Genomic DNA, 18728 nt, shown 5'->3' with positions numbered 1-18728 from the left:
CACCTCTGTCCCTGAACTTGTCTCTGGGAGGCGCGGGTGGGGGCACCCGCCGTGCGCGGCCGTCTGGTTTGGGGCAGGCATCAGGAAGCCCGGAGAAAGGAGCAATTCATTCGCTTCCTGAGGGGCATAATTTGGGTGGCAGCTGTTGCGGGCGAGAAGAGCCAGCGTCCTCGACCCGGGCTCTGCCCTTTAACCCCAGCCAACCTGGGCCTGAGGCGCAGACCGTCCGGGCCAGACCTGGACCCACGGCTGCCCCGCGGGCCCTTGGGCTGCGCTCGGTTCCTCTTCTGGGCAGCGTCGCAGTACAGAAGATCAGAGGCCCCTTGAAAAAACATCGCGGGCTCATCAGCGCATCTTTGAGGGACTCGCGGGCTGTTCCGCACTCTCCGCCAAGGAACCCGAGGCATTGCCTCCACTGGGCGCAATCCGCGGACGAGGATGAGGGTGGGTGGTCACTTGAGGTTCAGAGAGATTTATAAAGAGAATGAGCAAGGGAAGAAGACTTGGGAGCTTAGTTTTTTGCAGGGACCGAAAATGTTCATGAAATGTGAATATTGAAACAGGGTAGTTTCATCCCTACAGATTCTCTCCAGCCCTCCTTGCTTTGGACAACTCCTAGTATCTCAGTCGTTTTTAACAGCAGTCGCGGTCCATATTCTGATGCCAATCGCCCTTCATTGCTCCCCTGCCCCTCTTGTCCAATAAGGAGGACCTAGTCAGAGACGTAGGTGGGGGCGCCACAATCAGCACTACCCAGAGGCAGGAGGTTTCACGTTCTCTGCCCCCTTTAAATCAACTACCCCAATCCCTGGACCCCGGGTTTGTGCAGAGAGGGTCTGCGCACCCTTTCTCTCCCCAGAGATTTTCAAGCGAATCTCCATGGTAGAGACCTGCGCTTCCCGAGAGCTATCCGCCCGCGTTGTCTGGGGTCGCGGTTTGCCCCGGGGGTAGAGTGGAGGCTCAGACCGGTCCCTTTCTCTAGAGAGCGGCATTTTCTGAAAGTGCGAGCTTCCTGTCCGCCCAGGCAAAGGAGTTGCCAGGTGCTGTGTCCTCTAGCGGCAAACTCTCGCAGTTCATTTGTGAGCGCTCCCCTACACCTAAGGGATCTAGTCGGGAGTCAATTCGCGCTCAAATTGGAGTCGCGAGTGGGGGGAAAGCCACTTGAATGTAAGCCAGGCTTTCGCCAGGGCCCTCTCGGTAATGAGGCCGGGAGGCTCGGGCACAGTCGCTCGAACTGCGGAACAGCTGATTTGTCTCTTCCACGGCAGATGGTCTTTGAGCACAGATTTGCATTCATTGTCTCCAAATCTGTTTTCGCGCTGGTGTTCTAGATTTCAGCGGCAGATCTATGCACAGATCAGAATACAAAAGGAGAAGCAAGAAAATAACACCCAGCCAGGAGGGTTTTTAATAGGCACCGCGAGATGCCCGGCGTAGTTAAAAAGCCGTCTAGGGTTTCAGCTGTTTGGCGGAGCTGCCGCCGCCTCCCGGCCACCAGCCTGCGTCCAGCACCGCGGCGACTGCGCGCCCTAGGCAAAGTTTCCGCAACTCCCCCGCTGCCTCCCTGCAGCTCCACTGCTGGCTCCCCCGGGCTTCGGGAACTGGGTAGGGAGGGTGGAGGGGGCTCCCGGGACAACGCCGGGCAGCTCTTGCACTCAGCCTGTCAAGATCTGTCAGCAACCTCTTATCCGCCCAGGTGGGACTCTGGCACGCATCCGCCCGGGGATATTTTCCTTAGCTCCTTGACTGTTTTTCCCGACACTATTTATTTGAATAGCACTTGAGCCTTGCTCGTCCCCACCCCACGCCCCGCTTTCATTCACATACCCCCGCCCCCCAACAACTTGTAAATCGCACACAAAATCTGAGTGTCACCAGTGTCACCATGTTACTCCAGGAGACTTGGGAGAGCCGTTCAGAGAACCAGGTTGTTCTGGGGGAACATTTGCATTAAACATAAGTACATGTGGTCACACTCTCCGCTTCTTCACAAACACGCACACAGATCCAAGCCCCAGGAATGACTACGCCTTTCGGCAGAGTAAAAAATCTACATGGAGAGGCAGGATCCACCGAGGTTTCCCGCTCCCATATCTAGACTGAGCGGGTGCATCCCAGCCGGCTGAGCCCAGCTAACCCACTCCCCAGTGCTGGATTCCGGGGGGCCCCCTTCCCACGCACGCACACCGAGGACGCAGCGTCCACATCTTTCTGTCCCCTTTCACCTCCCGGACTCCTGGCAACGCGGAGCGTGGCGCGCGCTGCCGGAGGACGTCGGCCCGGCCTGCCCAGCATCGGCCAATCCCGAGCGTCCATGCAAATGAGGCTCCTTATCGGGCCGCAGCTCCGCCTCCGGCGGCCGGGGCGGTAGTAACCCATTCATGGGGCTCGCGAGCGGCTGCAGCCCGGCTCCGTGGTGCTCGCAGCCACCGCCTCCTCTCGGCTCCGGGTCTTCCCCTTCCTTTTACAACTGATCCTGTTGGGGATTTTTTTTTTTTTTTTTTCTAAATTGGAGCGGTGGGGAGGAGCAGGGAGGGGGACCAGGAGGAAGGAGAGAGATTAGGCAGCCATCAATCTCCTCCTGTTTCTCCCAGAACAGGTGATGCTTCTAAATTGTGTTCACTTTCTGGAGGCAGAACTGCCGCTGCAAGGATGCGAGCGACTTAGGACAGAGGGCCTGAGGCGGCAGATCTGAACTTGCGGAGGATAAAACCCAAACTTTAACTACATCAGTCCGCACCTCACGAGTGAAGCGAAGGAAGGACTGGTTATCTTTTTTCTTTCTTTTTCTCCAAGAGAGACTCAAACTTCAGCACTTGATCCTTTTTTTTTTTTTTTTTTGGATTTGCTTTGGAGGAAACGGTTTGGTGACAGCGTTGGGAACAGTAACGACAGTGTTGTAACTCTTATTTTTAAAGAGACAGTAGATCAGATTTTTTAAATGTTTGGGATTCAAGATACTTTAGGAAGAGGACCAGCTCTGAAAGAGAAATCGCTGGGCGCCGAGATGGATTCGGTCAGGTCCTGGGTCCGGAATGTCGGCGTGGTGGACGCCAATGTCGCGGCGCAGAGGTAACCAGACGGCCGCACAATTGTTATGCTCTCAAAGTCTCTAGCTTGTTCGCTCTCTCGCGCTCTCACTGTCTCTGTGTGCCCCCCACACGTACCCCCACCCCACCCGCCCGCTCGCGCTATCTTTCTCTCTCCCCCAATCTGTCGCCCGGGCCCCGCGCGTTGGGGCTCGCCCTCCGGCAGGCAGGTCACTATAGTCAGGGGAACACTTACCCCGCAGCCAACACTCGAGTTTCTGAACTGCCTGGGTCGTTGTGTCTCTCCCCACTCCTTCCCCACAGACCACTCTTTGGGAGGAAAAATAACAAAGTAGCATCCAACGCCTCTCAGCTCAGCTCCTAGTTCTGCCAGGCGGGCCCCGCCCGGAGCCCAGCGTGAGGACCGGAGCTGGCAGCGGCGGCCATCCGAGGAGAGCCGGCTTCCCGGCGACTCCCAGGTTCCGCCACGCCGCTTGCGAGAGCCTGTCTGCTGCATCTTGCCGGGCGATTCCTGGAGGCCGGGAGACCCGCAGGCAGATGGCGGCGGCGGCGAGAGGAGCGGGAGAGGCCGGAGCAGCTGCTTGGGAAGGCAAAGCGGCCGGGAGATCTGGGAGGGGGCAGGCTGGAGGGTCCGGGCGCAGAGATAAAACAGTGGGCCAGACGCATGGAGGCGGGGTAAGGGAAGAGAAGAGATTAAAGAGAAAAGACGGAGTAACTGTGGAAGGAGCCGCAGAAGAAAGGCGAGGAGAGGAGAGAGCCGCAAACGCAGGGATCACCGCTTCCAGTTTTGCTACTAGTCCCTGAAGTTGACTGCTTCTAAGCGTCCGCGTGCTGAGATGGTAAACGCCTTGTCCAGGGTGCCACCCTGCGAAGACATTCTCGTCCCTCTCTCTCATCGCCACTGCTGAGCTGGGATTTGTGGTCTCCACGACCTTGTCTGCGAGAGAAAGCCCTCTAACCCCCGCCCCCCCAAGAACCCACGAACTTCTTCCCACGGCTGCCGCCTCCCTATCTGCTCTCCTGGTCATCCTCCTCTAAGTCCCACCATCACGCCGTGAAACTCCTCCTTTCCTAGCAGGCCACGTCTCCAGGTGTCCCGGGTAAAGCGAATCAGCCGCCACCCTTGGAGGAGAGGAAGCAAAAATGGCATCGCTCCTGAGACCAGGGCGGGCGGCGGGTCCCTACTTCCGGCCCGGTCCCTACCTCCTGCCCGAGCTGGGACGCGCCGGGATCCCTCGGACAGATGGCACACCGCGGCGGTGGCGTTCTGCAGCCGTCTGGGGCTCGCTGGGCTGCCGGCGGAGGGAAATCAGGCAGTTCCACAGAGTCGGCTCCGCAGCGCGTTTCCTTAGCGGAGCTACTTAAAGACACCTCCCCTACTTTCCTCTTTTCCCTGGATCAAATACCTATTAAAGTTGGAACAGGCAGCTCGAATGGGGGATTCTAGCAAAATTTTACACACTTCAAGAGTGAAAAGTGCTCGCGCCCTGGGGCAGGAGGGCCAGAGATCGCAGCGCCGCAGGGCAGCTCTGGCCATCTGCGCTCTCGCCTGGGCCCGGAGTCTCCGGTTAAATGCGATCTGGCGGCCAGTTTGCCCATAGCCGCGACAGGTCGAGAGGAAGGTGTCTGCACCCCATACTCTCAAGGGTCTCCAACATGGGTGTCTCAGTCAGCGGGTTTGGCTGGTGCCACCCAGAGATGCGGCCCGAGTGGGGATCCCCTTCGGCCCCAGGCGAGGACGTTTCCTCTTATTATAAAATTTCGGCTTCTCCCAACTCAGCAATTCTGGGGGCATGGCGTCAGTATCACGTCTTTTGGGGTGGCCTGCGATCCCTAGTACTGGTCGCGGAGATTCCGCCCTGCCACTGTCCCGGGCACAACTTTTCGGAAGAGCGAGGGAAACACGAGGTGAGGCTTCTCTCGACAGGGCCAAGCTTGGGCTCTGGGCTTCCAGCCCGCCTCCAGGGGTTTCTCGCCTACCACATTTCCTAGATAGTATGGCGGCGTTGTGGGCAGTTGCACCCGGACAGGTAACTCCAAAGAAGATGAAGGAAAAGGGTCACGTCTTTGAAAGTAACAAGGCGCTTATCCCGCAGCTCCGATTCCCGACCCAGTCGGAGGCCACCTGATAGAATAGATAAGGGCAGGCCGACAGGACAAGGCGTGGGCTGCCGCCTTAGGGGACTGCTCGGGGCCTCAGTCGGAAGCCGGGATCCTTTGGTTACGACTAAAGGCCAAACAGTGAGCTGCCGGGCCCTGGGATGCCGGAGGCTAGAATAACCTGCGGTGGCAGCGGCAGGGGGTATCGGCCGCCACCGGAACCCCGGGGCCACTGGGACTCCTCTACAGAGTCCCCTCTTCTTAATCTAAATTGAAAAAAGGTCCGAAGGGTCCAGAACTCTTGACCCAGGACATGGGCCCTTGACCTCTGCAGTGTTGTGTGGGCACATTGGTAACAGCGTGTCTTTTTCTCCTTCCCCGTGTCCGGTGCCCCCGTGTCTCTTCCTGCGCAGCGGAGTCGCCCTGTCCCGTGCCCACTTTGAGAAGCAGCCTCCCTCCAACTTGAGGAAATCCAACTTCTTTCACTTCGTCCTGGCGCTTTACGACAGGCAGGGGCAGCCCGTGGAGATTGAGCGCACAGCCTTCGTAGACTTTGTGGAGAACGATAAAGTAAGCGGAGGCCTCCCCCCTCTCTGCCCCTCCCCGCCTAATAACTACCTCCTTGCAAAGCACTAAAGATTCCATCTGTCACTCACGACACTTTCCCGTTCACATCATCAGGGATGATAAATCGAGGCTTCTCACTCCCAGCCTCTTAATCAGTCGATTTCTCTGTACCTCCTCCTGCCCCCACTCCGCACCATGCGGTTCCTTCCACGCTGGTGGCTCTGCGCACCCAGCCTCTGGGTCATTAGCAGAACCTGGTCAGGGCCTGACTGCGCAGCCAACGCCGTTCCAACTAGAGCCTAGTATAAACGTATACCCAAGGCCGCTGTGGCCTTTGTTCGTGTTATTTATTTATTAGTTTGTTTGTTATTTTGCACCTGCTGGCACCCACAGAGTGGGTAGTACCAGGTGGAAAACCAGAGCCTAGCTTTGGCCGGCCTTCTCTGCCAAACGCTCTCCTTCCACTCTCGCTCCCCAAGGCAGTACCGCTTCAAACCAGACCTGCGTGTGAGGCTGCATTCGATCTCAAAGGAAGCCAGATATGTGAGGAGAGGAACTGTCTCTTGCCCTCTATGGGCCCCAGTCTCCTCAGCGGTACAATGAGAGCTTTAGAGCAGGCGCTCCAGAGGTCCCTCTTGAACCTGGGTGTCAGTCCCTGCCGCTCTTGGCCCGGGAGGCACCGGTCCTGGCAGGATAGGGCCCAGTGCTGCCCTTCTGTATGACAGGTCCCATCACCTTTCTGCCAAGAGAAGCCTTGTGGTTACCAAAAGAGGGACAGAGCCTGGTGGGTTTGGTGGGGACTGTTTAAAGGCAATATTGGTGCAGTGTCCGGTTGTTACGACTGGGGGTGGTGGGGAGTTGCACTTCTGAGGACATTTTTAAGGGAGAAGGACAGGATTGAGAGGGTCAAGTGGCCGCGGGCCTTGGCAAGGTTTGGAGATGGTCCTACGGCAGAAGCTCCTGCCCTTTGACCCAGGACTGGGCAGGGGGTCGTTCAAAGCTGCCAGGCAGAGGGGGAGAAAGGCAACTGGAGAACTGTAGGGACATGCTCTCTCTTCTTTCCCTCCTTTGGGGGGCCGGAAAAAAAGGGATTCAAACGCTGCCTATTTTTTTCAGGAACAAGGCAACGAGAAGACCAACAACGGCACCCACTACAAGTTACAGCTCCTCTACAGCAACGGTGAGTGCCCTGCTTCCTCTGTGTGGAGGCATCCGCACGTGTCCCTTTCAAAGAAAGCTGTTGACCTTGTCCAGGTCCCTTGCAGGCAGCCTCAGGCCTAGGGAGAGCAGGGCTTTGGGGGGCTCAGACAGGGCCAGAAGCTTGGGTGGGTGTTCTTTGCCCCTAGGACTGTTCAGCCTTCCGGCGGGCCCGCGGCCCCTGGCGACTTCCTGGGCTTGGTCGCATGCCTGGGACAGGTTGGGGGGCCAGGAGGGGCTCTGCGGCCCTCATCCCGTGCCTGTCCCCTCCCCTGCAGGCGTCCGCACGGAGCAGGACCTGTACGTCAGGCTCATTGACTCGGTCACCAAGCAGGTGAGCCCTGAGGTCTACTCGTTTCCTTCTCTGGTGGCCCCCCTGCCCCACGTGTCCCTGACCTACCCCACGTTCCATGAATTCCTGGGTCAGACTGCACATGCCCCTTCACATCAACTCGCACCTTGACCACTCTGGGGTGGGGGAAAAAAGCCTCCCTCTCTCCCCAGTTGTTTTGTTTCTTTCTGGCTGGGGAGATGCTGGGGGTGAGGGGAGGCGAGCAAAAGAGTGAAGGGAGGAAGCAATTATTGGGAGATTCAGTTTCCCCAAACATTGCCTTCTGTAAAAACTATGTCCTCACGGGGCAAACTTGTCTATTATCATTTCGCTCGAGTTAGCCAGGCCACAGCTCAGGTTCTGTGCTGCCAGCGGGCACTCCTAATGAAGTAGTGGGGAGTGAGAGGAAAACTGCCTCTGCTTGCTTTAAAGTCCCTTTTCTTTGTCCCCCCCCCCCCCCATGCCTCTCACTTCTTCCCTTCCTGTCCCCGCATCCTTCGCAGCCCATAGCTTACGAGGGACAAAATAAGAATCCGGAAATGTGCCGAGTTCTCCTGACACACGAAGTCATGTGCAGGTAAGAGCCGCTTTGTCCTGCGGGCTTTGCTGGCAAACGGGGCAGGGGAGCGCTCGGCCCGCCGCTCGCAGGCGTCGGGGCACAGATTTGCAGGGGTGATGGCTCGCTGGGCGGGAGGCTGATTCATCAGGAGCTCCTACTTAATGGCCAGATTCTTAGCGCATTTCGAAAAGGGAAACCAGAACCACGCAGGATTCCATCCCCAGGCATCTCAGGAGTTTGCTCCCCATGTGGACATTCTCTGCTGTCCAGCAGTAGGTGGCAGCGCTGGGAGGCGCGGGGGTAGCCCCCGGCCAAATTTGGAATTGGGACTTTTCCCTGGACGCGTCTTCGCCGCAGGCCTGTACTTGATTGAGGCTTAGTTCCCGCCTGTCCGGCCGCGCTAGGGGTAGATTTCCAGGAGGGGCCACTTGTAGCATTACCGAGTCAAAGCACTGGAACGACTGGAAGTCTGGGCGAGGGGCCTTCAGAGGGTCCAGCGGCCGGTTTCCGGGGCGGGCCCCCTCCGGACAGCTGAGGCACCTGTGATTCGAAAGCATTTCCTTCCGGAATGTTGCTTCTCTGGTGATTTCTGGAGTCAGGGGAGTTTCTTAGGTCAGGAGGAAGTACAGGAGAGAAAGATCAGTGGGGTTAATCACCAGTGGGTGGGTGGGGCAACAGTGGATCCCAGCTGGGAGATCTGGGGTCGGGAGCAACAGCTGGATTCTGATGGCCAAGTCGTGCGAGGTACAGTCTATTCGAATCCCTGCACCTTCCCCCATCTTCTTTTCAGAGACCAATCCATTCTATTTTGAGTCTTTTCTTCTGCCTGACTAGAAGAAGATAAAACATTAGAAGAAATTCATCCACACACTTAATCTCTCAACAAACATTTATTACGTGCCTAGTATGTGCCGGTATTGGGGATCCCACAGCAGACCAGAAAGGATATAAAAAGGAAACTCTGGGAAGAGGTGGCGATTTTACTATGAAAATGTTTATTTCATACACGTTGTTTTCTTCCTCCAATACCTCTGATCGGAGAGAAAGCCTCAGTTCTTCCTCACTCCACTATTGCTTCAGTGAATGTCTTCCAACTCCAGACTTGCTAGTTTTTTATAATTGCTGGCCGTCTGTGGTAGTTTGGACTATTTTATGGTCAGCTCCTGGCAGCCCCTTCTCCCTCCCAAAACAGTCAGGAAGAAACATAACAATCAGACGTGTTTGTTTTGATGTTGACCAAGTATTAGAAAAACAAACTTTGCCAAATGCAAAGTTCAACTCTGCCAGTGGCCTCAGCTGAGGGGGTCAGGGGCTTCCTTGTCTGAGCAGCTGGGTGAGGTGTGGGGCGATGCAGTAAGCACAGGGCTACTTCCTTCTCTCGATATAGTCCTTCAGAAAGAAAATACTGTTCCAAGATGAACTTGCAGAGAATATCTAGATTAAATAGTCAGAACACTGATTCAGTTGGCTTATTGGAGGGTGCTTTTTAAAAAAAAAATCATTTTTCTACTTTTACATGTCTTTGTTTGGATAAATTATCTTTTTAAAAGGAAAGAAAATAAAAACCCCAAGCTAGCCCATTGTCTGATGAATTATACCTATCACTTTAAATAATACTTGCATGCCCCATCCAGCTGTAGTTAAAGCTGACATTTTTATTTTTAGGCCCAATCAAATCCTCCTCATTTTATGCTGTTTAAGTAGCAGCATCAATTTTTAAAGCCTCTAGTTTAGTCTGCATTAGTAACACAATATAAAATTTTAATGTACTGTAACTTCTTTGCATTTGAGACCTGGGAAGAGATGCTCTGCTATTTTCTTCCCAAACTAGAATTTAAAACAAATATTAATTATGGGTAAATAAATGATCCGTTGGATGGGTACTGTGTCTGGTGTGTGTGTGTGTGTGGGGGATGAACTGGGGTAGTGGCAAATATTGGGTGCATCTATAAGGGAAGTTCTCATTCAGCGTGTCAGTCTGAGTTGGTTGATTTTCCAACTCAGTAAGGGGAAAAAGTTTCTTCTCCCACCTTTTAAGAGCCAGTTATAGCAGTCAATGATTGAGGGATGAATCAGATGCCCTGTTTCTCAGTGGTTATTGCACACATTTAGTTTCATTTGCATGCTGTTCTAGGGCATACCTGGAAAATTTCCCTGACTGGTTTTATGTTCTGTTGATCTTCAGTCGAAAAGCTCATAAACTGGTGTTTAGCTTTGAGGAGGGGAATAAAATCAATCTCTTTACGAATAACTTTTTCTCCCTTCTCCAACTGTCTCTGCTCCCTCTTCCCTGCTTTAGTTCATTTTGCCAATTATTAGCAAGGAGAAATCTAGTTGTTACGTTGCTGCCAGCCACCCCTGTGCCCTCAATGCTCAGAGGGTTAAAAGATATTATAATTTGAACAGAAGTCGTCTCAAGGCCTACAGCTGGCTAATAACAGAGTTGTATTGAGCGCGAGCAAACCCCACAGCTGTGACTTTTCGCCACAAGGCGCAGGCTAGACAGGGCCCTAATCAGATGGGCCAGCCGGGCAGTGGGGCCAGTGTCTTTATCGGCCAGATGGTGTGAATTTAGACACTTTTGTTATGCAATCGCAGGGAGGAGTTGGGGAGAAGAAAACAAAACAAAAGCCACCATGCTGTGCGCTTATTTGAGTTTGAAATTAGAGACAGATTTTTGAAAGTTGAGGGTTGAATTTTAAAAACGATTTTGGAGGGGAAAGGGCACACTCGCTTTTCTTGAGCCGTTTGGCTGACTGGACGGGTACCCTGTGTCCATGGCTGGGGCTTTTTTCCTTCTCCAGACATCCCTTTCCCACCTCATTTCTCCCTTTCTGAAAAATGCAGGTAAGGTTCAGGATTGGGATAAAATTTCTCATATTCCCCCTCCCATCCCCATTTTGTTTTCTCTTTTCTCTTTCTCTCTCCGAAGACTCCATGAAGAGATAGATAGGATGAAAGAGGCCTGTAAGCAAATTGAGAATATTTCAGGTAAAAGGTTCTCTAAATAAGTACTAGAATAAATTAAACCAAACCGAGTCAACAAACTGGGGAGCAGAGGAAGAGCTTTCATTTTCATTCATTAGGAAAAAGAGGCACTTTTGAGTCTCTCTGTGGTAGTTAGGGACACAATCTTTACCTAGTGCCAAGTTTAGTTTCCTCTTGTCTTTGTTTAATTTTTTCCCTTCTTTTCCTTTTTTACAGTCTTGTTCAGTTTTTAAAAACACTTCTCAGGAGCTTCAGACTTAGAGACTTGCCTGTTAGGAAATAACCCTAAAAAGCCTTTTAAATAAAGTAGCCGAACCTGAAGTTGGTCACTCAGGCTTTATCCATCCAGCAAAGGGAAGGGAGGACTGAGTTTGTTGTCTGAGTAATTCAGGGTCCAGTTCCTTAACGTCAGCTATCCACATACCTGATCCCAGAGCGATTGTCTGGGGAACGTGGGTTCATGAATATCTTCCACTCCCTACTTCCCTTTGCTTATGTTAATATTGCTGGCACGAGGACTGAATGTCATTTAAGAAACCCAATAAAGAATAACTGGGACATGTTGATGAGACCTTTTCTTTTAAAAAAAGAAGAAGAAAAAGAATTAACTTTGGCTAACCCAGAGAAATTTGAAGAAGGGCTCAAACGAGGCAAATACAGCCCAGTCCTATGATTTTTATACCTTTACTATTAGAGAGCAACAGCTGAGTGTCTTCTACATCTTTTCTGTGCTATTTACATTAGAGATTATCCTTAAATATGTTACTGTTGGAGAATGGAAGAGTGGGTCTTGAAGTTTCTCTGCATTTTCTTTGAATATCATTTCCTTCCCTGACTCCATTCCCCACATTTGTATTACACTGGCACCAAGCTTACATTTTTATCTGTTTTTCTTTTCCTCCAGAGAAAATCCCCACGGAAAGCAGCTGAATTCAGCTGAGCAATTTTGCAAACTTACTCGGCTTCCTCAGAGTCATTCCTTCTCAAACTAAACAGATTGGCACATTCTGACAGTTTGTGCTCTTGGAATTAAATTGTACCCAGCATCACACACATATTTGGGTTCGGTCGACATGTGTGTGATGTCAAAGGGGAGTCTAGGTAGAGGGCGTTAGGTAACTAGCATGTGTGGGGCTTTTGAAATTGTGTTGCTAAGCAAAAAGGTTTGCCTGAGCTGCAAAGGTATTGCCTTGACATAAGCAACAGAAAAAGGAGAAGTGGGAGATGGAAACGGGTGGGGGTAGGAATTGGGAAGACATACACGGCTTTGGGAGATGGGAGAGCAGCTGGCCAGCATTTTTATTGGTATTAATCTTGGGATGGACTGAAATTTTAAAAGTTAAGACCTAATATAATTTCAAAAGCAAAATATTATTTCAGAAAGTCCCAGGGGGTAAGCTCTGGTATTTGAGAAAGTTGAGACAATTTTTCTTTTACTTCCCACTAATTTGATTAAATTTCTTAAAAACTCATTGTGCCGATTCGGTGAAAGTTTTTTTTTTTTTTTTTTAGTATCTCTCAAGGATATTCTACTTTTTGAGAATGATAGATTTGTTCACCAAATAATCCACACATCCCTGCACAAGAGAGGTGGACTTTGAAGGTTTTAAAATATTTATTTGTTTGTTTGTAATCCTGTTGAGGATCAGAGAGGGCAAGAAGACTGCGGAGAACCAGAAAGTAAATCTATGACTCGGCTTTGTTAGGCCTTTGCGTCCCTGTTGCCACATGGCGTCCCTCTTTTCCTTATCCTGTCATCACTTTCAAAAGATGCTCAGGGAATCTTGTAGCCTCATGAACTTCTTAAACCTAGAAGGGACTCTGGAGATAATCTAGTCCAACATTTTAATTTTATATATAGGGAGGCAAAGCCCAGAGGGGTTAAAAAGATTAGACTAAATTCACGCAGCTGGTTTGGGACAGAATTGGATTAGGCGCCTGTGTCCTGATTCCCACTCTAACAATTTTTCTATGGTGCCGTATCACTCTTAAGCTACAGAGAAACCATCATGAGAAGGGCAGTGCTTACATATAGTTTTGTTATTGCTAATGTTTATTAGACATATTCTCTAACTGGTGTGGGTGGTAATACTTTCCTTATAAGCCATATCAAGGCTGCATCTTTAGCCAACCACGGTCAAGGATGGACCATGTGTTTGAATAAGCTGAGAGGTATTCAGAAGTCTGTGGTCCTGACAAGCAGCAGTGGGGCAACATGGGGAGGTTATTTTCAAGTGCTTCCTTCCCACCAAACGTCCTTTGCCCTTTTCACATTTGTCTAGGTTTTCCATACAGGCACCTTTGGATTGGAGTGTTTTGCTCTCTGCCTCAGGTCATTTGGAGACCTTCCTATCTGTTGTAATTGTTCTAGGGCCTCTTCTTTCTCTCTTGCATTTCTCCAGCATCTACCAGGTGCCCAGTACTTTGCAAGGTGCGAGTCTTGGGAGGCAGAGTTTTCAAGATGGGACTTCCTGTTCTAGACTTGGTGAAAATGACTGGCGCTATCATTTTACAGCTCCCTGCCACCTTTTCTTCCTATTTTAAAATGTACACCATAGTTCTGCTCTTCCTCTATCATTTTTAGAAAATGATGGAAATGAATGAATGAATGAATGAATGAATAAATGTTTATAAAGTCCACCGAGTTCTCTGGAAAAAAGATGTTATGTAAATAAGGTTGATAACAATCCAGGCAGCAACTCATGGTCTATTTTATACATTTTCCTTCCCCCCTCTTTCTTCAAATAGTTATTAAGAAACAAAGATCTAAAATATACAGTCATAAAATCATTCAACACTGAGCTAGAAATAACCTTATAGATCTTAAAATCCAACTGTCCATGGTTCAGATTACAAATATGGCTCTTGGGAAAGTTGTGATTTGCTGAGAACTACCCAATTTCTAAGTCACAGAGTGAGAATTTGAATGAGTATCTTTGGGTTTCAAGTTTAGTGTTGTTTTAAAACATGGCCATAAACCCTGCTTTATGCTGATAGCGAAGAGGCCACCTAGGAGACACTCATTTTTGTCAACGTTCTGACATTGTATGCTCATTGTGTTTTCTTGATTTTAACAAATTTCTTGTACTCTTTTGGTTCCTTCCCAATCTACAGTCGATGTTGCGAAAAGAAAAGTTGTGGAAACCGAAATGAGACTCCTTCAGACCCTGTCATCATCGACAGGTAGGGGGAAAAAGTGATTTAAAAAAATCGTTTCTAGTTTCTTTCCTTTATGAATCTCGACTCTGAGTACTGATCACTTGGGCTTTGCCGTAAGGTTGGTTTCATGTTATTTTCAAGGCATGACACTAGTTCAACATGTATTTTCTTGTTCCGGTTGGCCTTTCTTGGAAGAACTCAGAACCTTCCTTTTTGAACATCTGTCTCTAAATCTATGATGGGATTCTTTTCCAGGTACACTGGCTTCAGCGTAATAAGGAGTGTGTGGATGGTAAGGGATGGTAAAGAATGCCATCTCTCCTATCTGGCAGGGCAGGGCCTCAATCAGTTTCCTAGAAGAAGAGGTATACCCCAAGTTAAGTGGCAACCCCTTTATCATTCTCCGTGATTGCTACTGGGCTTAAAGACTTCCAATTTAGATTACGGTTTAGGGGGTTATGACAAGCTCTCTATTGCACTGAGGGAGATTCCCTTCTACCACAGAGGATTGCATTCTGGGTTCTATGTTATATGCAGAATGGGCAAGATTCTCTGGGACAAGATGCTAATTCACTAAAACGTGACTTAGGCATCCTCAGCTGTCTGTTTTTATGATTGGAAACAGAACTTATAAACCAACGAAGAAATACCAAATTAACTTCCAGCAATCATGTAATTTTTAAGAAATCCCATATTCCCACCCCTAATTTTTTCTCTTTCGTTAAAAAACGGAATAATTCCCTATTGCTTCTTTCTTTGGGTTTTCATGTTTCTAGCCAGGTCCTGAAATGGATTGGAGAGACCACAGTCTCCAAAGTTGTTATTCCAATATTCCAATGAATTCTCAGTTGGGAGAATGGAACCTCTGGCATTCTTCCCAGAAAGCCAGCTTGGTTTCTTTGTAGAAAGTGTAGCATAGCCCTAGGAACAAGGAGGCTGGAATTCTGTTTCTGTCCTAGCTTCTGACCTTGGACGAAGCACTCAGCATCTCTGTTCTTCAAAAGTATAACGGAGGGGAAAGGTAGAGGGTACTGCCTGCTTCTGTAGGTTTCAGGAGGCTACTGAAATAGCCATGGCAGTTTTGCAGCATTCTCTGAGATGCTTGGAAGAGGATGATAGCCGAATATGAAATGTTCGATGGATGTGTGTGATGACGTTGCTATCTTAGGAGGTTCAGGTGAGACCAATTTTAGGGAGCTATATGGAATTTCTTTGTTTTTTTTTTCTGAAAGTGCATAGAGACTTAAAAAAAAAGTGTTGTAAGAACTCTTTGGGGTCAGCCCTCATCCTCATTTGACAGATGAAAAGACTGAACCTGGGAATAGTGACAGGAGTTGCCCACACAACTGGTTGGAGCAGAGCTGGCACTAACTAGAAAACAGTTGTCCTTACTTCTAGGCCTGTGCTCCTCTCACTACCACAACTGCCTTCTCCCAACACTCTCTGTCCTAACTTATGTGAGCTGGGCTGCACGTGACCTCATTTCCCAACTTCCCAGGATGCCCTCAGGATCCTTGTGGGGAATAATAATAATTGAAGGATATGGTTGCAGCTTAGACACAGATCCATTCCTTTTCAGGCATGTGCACTGAGCTTACTAATCTTCATCTAGGCTTTTTCCACTAACCTTCACTGCCCTTTCAAGAAGGTACTCTAACCTCATGATTGTTACATCTTTTCTTGTAATAAACACCCCATAAACCAGCTTTAGAAATGTTTGCAAACCTGTAAATGGCAACCTGCACCTTACATTTCATAAGCGCACATCCTAATGACTCTGTCCTAGCAGCAGTTCTTACTGTAAGAAACTACATACCGTGTTTCCCCGAAAATAAGACCTAACCGGAAAACAAGCCCTAGCATGATTTTTCAGGATGACATCCCCTGAACATAAGCCCTAATGCATCTTTTGGAGCAAACCTTAATACAAGACCCGGTCTTATTTTTGGGGAAACCTGGTAGAAACTGCACCCACAGATAAAGCTGAATGTTATGTTTTCTTCCTATGAATACACATGTCACACGTACAAAAGAAAGTAATCTTTTTTGCACCTATGAAAGGATTTTCATATTTGATGCCTTCATTGTTCGTGCCAGAATGCCTAAATACTTCCGAGAAGGTGGAAACTGTATCTTGGCTGCATATTACGGAGCTTTATGTGATTGTGGCATTTATTTTCACTGTCCTATGCACAATAAAACAGCCCCGTGATGTCTGCACATCACTTGAAATATGTGTTACTTCTAAAATGTTGCGCGTCTCCACACACATACCAAAGGGTACTATAAATTGATCACCATTAGATTTTTAGAGAATCCACTTAATTATAAACAGATGTATTTGTTCAGCTTCTTCGTTGTAGGACTTTTGTTTAAGATTTTGTTCCCTTACCAGATTCTTGTCTTATTGCTCCTGGAGGTCTTTTGGGCTTCCCTTCGCCTTCTTCCCTTCATTTGTGAAAGTGAAAGGGGATGAAGTCAGGTTTCCATTTGTTGGCGGTGGGATGGGTGGTTTGTGTCATCAGGGGTTTGGTTGAGCTGTGCATCTGGTCCCTACATTCAACGCCTGCTGACTTGGAGACGTTGAGATCACCCAGGAGCACCAAAAGGGTGCAAAGTAGTCTATTTTGGATTTCCTCTGAGTAAATATAGAACTCTCTGCTTTGCCCTTGTTCCTATAATGCCGACTAATTATCTCCTCCCCCTTCTCGCTCAGTCTAACCAGATGCAGTTAATTTACAGTGTCTCTCTCTGAGTTTTCTCTCACAACAGGCACACTCCACTCTGAGTCCAGGGAACCCTGTTTATTCCCTTGGAATTGTTCATGTTCGGGGGAGGGGGAGAGGAGGCTCCAGAGTGGTTCCCAAATTTCACACCACCGAAGACCCCTTTTACTTTTTCCTTGGTGAACCCAGGGTTTTGCAAGATTTTGCCTGCCAAACTGCAATTAACAATTAGTAAGTCAGCTGTAATTCCATTTTTATGAATCAAAGACACATACCAGAATGGGAAGGAAAAAATCTCATCCCCGATATTCCCTTGATCTCATCAATGGCCAATCAGAGTTTTTGATCCGGATGAGACGCAATATGTCACGTTACCACACTGACACGATAGACTTCCAGCTGAAACATGAAACAACTTGACCTGTCACTTAGCCCATGTGACCACATTCTGGGGCAGATATTCAGTTTCTAATAGGCTGCTTGAAGTATAAAAAATAGCTTTTGCTACCTTGTGGCCCCTTAATTTAATATCATTGGATTTTACAATAGGGAGGCCCCCATAGAGACTTAGTTCTCCATTTCCTAAGACTTAGCCCCAGACTGGGAATTCCTTTTCCCCTGCTAAATTATTCTGCCTGATCTCTCTAGAAACATAAATTTAATTTTTATTTTCAGTTGTCTTTTCTGCATGCTTTTGTGAATTCTTGGGCAGCCACACCCCTCTGCAAAAGGCCTGGCCTGCCGACGCACAGCCCAGTACAACTTGCTGTGAATCTGGCCTTTTGTATACAAATGTGTGCATGCATAGAGTGGGAGAAGGGTTTATTAAGTTTTAATGTAAAAATCCAAATTCCCTATCTAAAAAAACAACTTCAATGAAATAGAACAGAATAAAACAAAATAAACAATGAAAACAGAATCCTTACTGTGGTCTGTGCCTAAATCTTGTCTCTATAAAGACCTGTGTGTGGTAAATTGAAAAAAAAAAAAAGGCTTACACCGATTTACATTTTGTGGTTTCAGAGGGGAGCTCTAATTCAATCTTGTTTTTCATGGGTTGTGCTCTCTTTAAACTCTCTTCTCTATCTGGAAACTTCTGAATATCTGCTGAATCTCTAGGGCTCAAGATAATCTGGGGTGCCGTGCCATGGGAAGAGGAATTCAGAGACCGTCTCACTGACATGGAGCAAAAAAAAAAAGAGTCCTGACTGTTCCTATACTTGCAGCCGCATTAAAAGTCAAATGGGTGGGGAGAGTGAGATTTCTTTTTGAATTTTGTAGGCTGCCTCTGCCCATGTACTGTGTTTCCCCCAAAATAAGACCTAGCTGGACAATCAGCTGTAATACTTCATTTGGAGCAAAAATTAATATAAGACCTGGTCTTATTTTACTATAATATAAGACCGGGTCTTATATGATATAATATAAGACCATGTCTTTTGGAGCAAAAATTAATATAAGACCCGGTCTTATAGTATATCATATATAGTTATATGTATATATACTTATATACTTATATGTATATACTTATATGTATAGTATATCTTATATAATATACTATAAGACCGGGTCTTATATTAATTTTTGCTCCAAAAGACACATTAGAGCTGATTGTCCTGCTAGGTCTTATTTTCGGGGAAACAGGGTATATACTGGTAGGATATTCTATTGAAAGGAGAGGTCCAAACTATTTCTCACATGCTAACTATCCCCGTCTTTTGTCTTGGGACATTTGTCACTTATATTTCTGGGCTCTGTTCCCAGGAGGGCCAGTTTAAGTGCTGATATGTTTTAATTTATTTTATTTTTCAAGAAGGTAAACAAACAACAAAATTACTCTTATTCAAAAGGTTTACTCAGAAATATCTGTTGTTTGGTTGCTCCTGAGGGGCTTTCCTGATTTTATCTTCCTCTCTCTCTTTTTAAAAATTAATTGTGGTAAAACACACACAACATAAAATTGGCCATCTTAACCAAGTGTAGTTCAGTGATATTATATACATTCACACTGTTGTGCAACCATCACCACCATCCATCTACAGAAGTCTTTT

At 48.3% G+C, this 18728-nt stretch overlaps 1 protein-coding gene across 1 annotated transcript in view; it reads left to right on the top strand.

The window, feature by feature from the left end:
* Positions 1-2542: 2542 nt before the first annotated feature.
* EBF2 (EBF transcription factor 2) overlaps positions 2543-18728 on the top strand; it is a 186993-nt gene continuing 170807 nt past the window's right edge. Inside the window, exons 1-6 of the mRNA XM_019714882.3 lie at positions 2543-3072; positions 5564-5720; positions 6834-6897; positions 7193-7248; positions 7749-7822; positions 13907-13975. Coding sequence (XP_019570441.1) covers positions 2942-3072; positions 5564-5720; positions 6834-6897; positions 7193-7248; positions 7749-7822; positions 13907-13975 — 551 coding nt within the window. The 5' untranslated portion in view covers positions 2543-2941. The remainder of the gene's footprint in view (positions 3073-5563; positions 5721-6833; positions 6898-7192; positions 7249-7748; positions 7823-13906; positions 13976-18728) is intronic.

This window comes from Rhinolophus sinicus, chromosome 15 (assembly GCF_057876585.1).
Source record: "Rhinolophus sinicus isolate RSI-liver-muscle chromosome 15, RSI-T2T, whole genome shotgun sequence".
In the NCBI taxonomy this organism is placed as follows: domain Eukaryota; kingdom Metazoa; phylum Chordata; class Mammalia; order Chiroptera; family Rhinolophidae; genus Rhinolophus; species Rhinolophus sinicus.
This window is presented reverse-complemented; position numbering and strand designations above follow the sequence as displayed.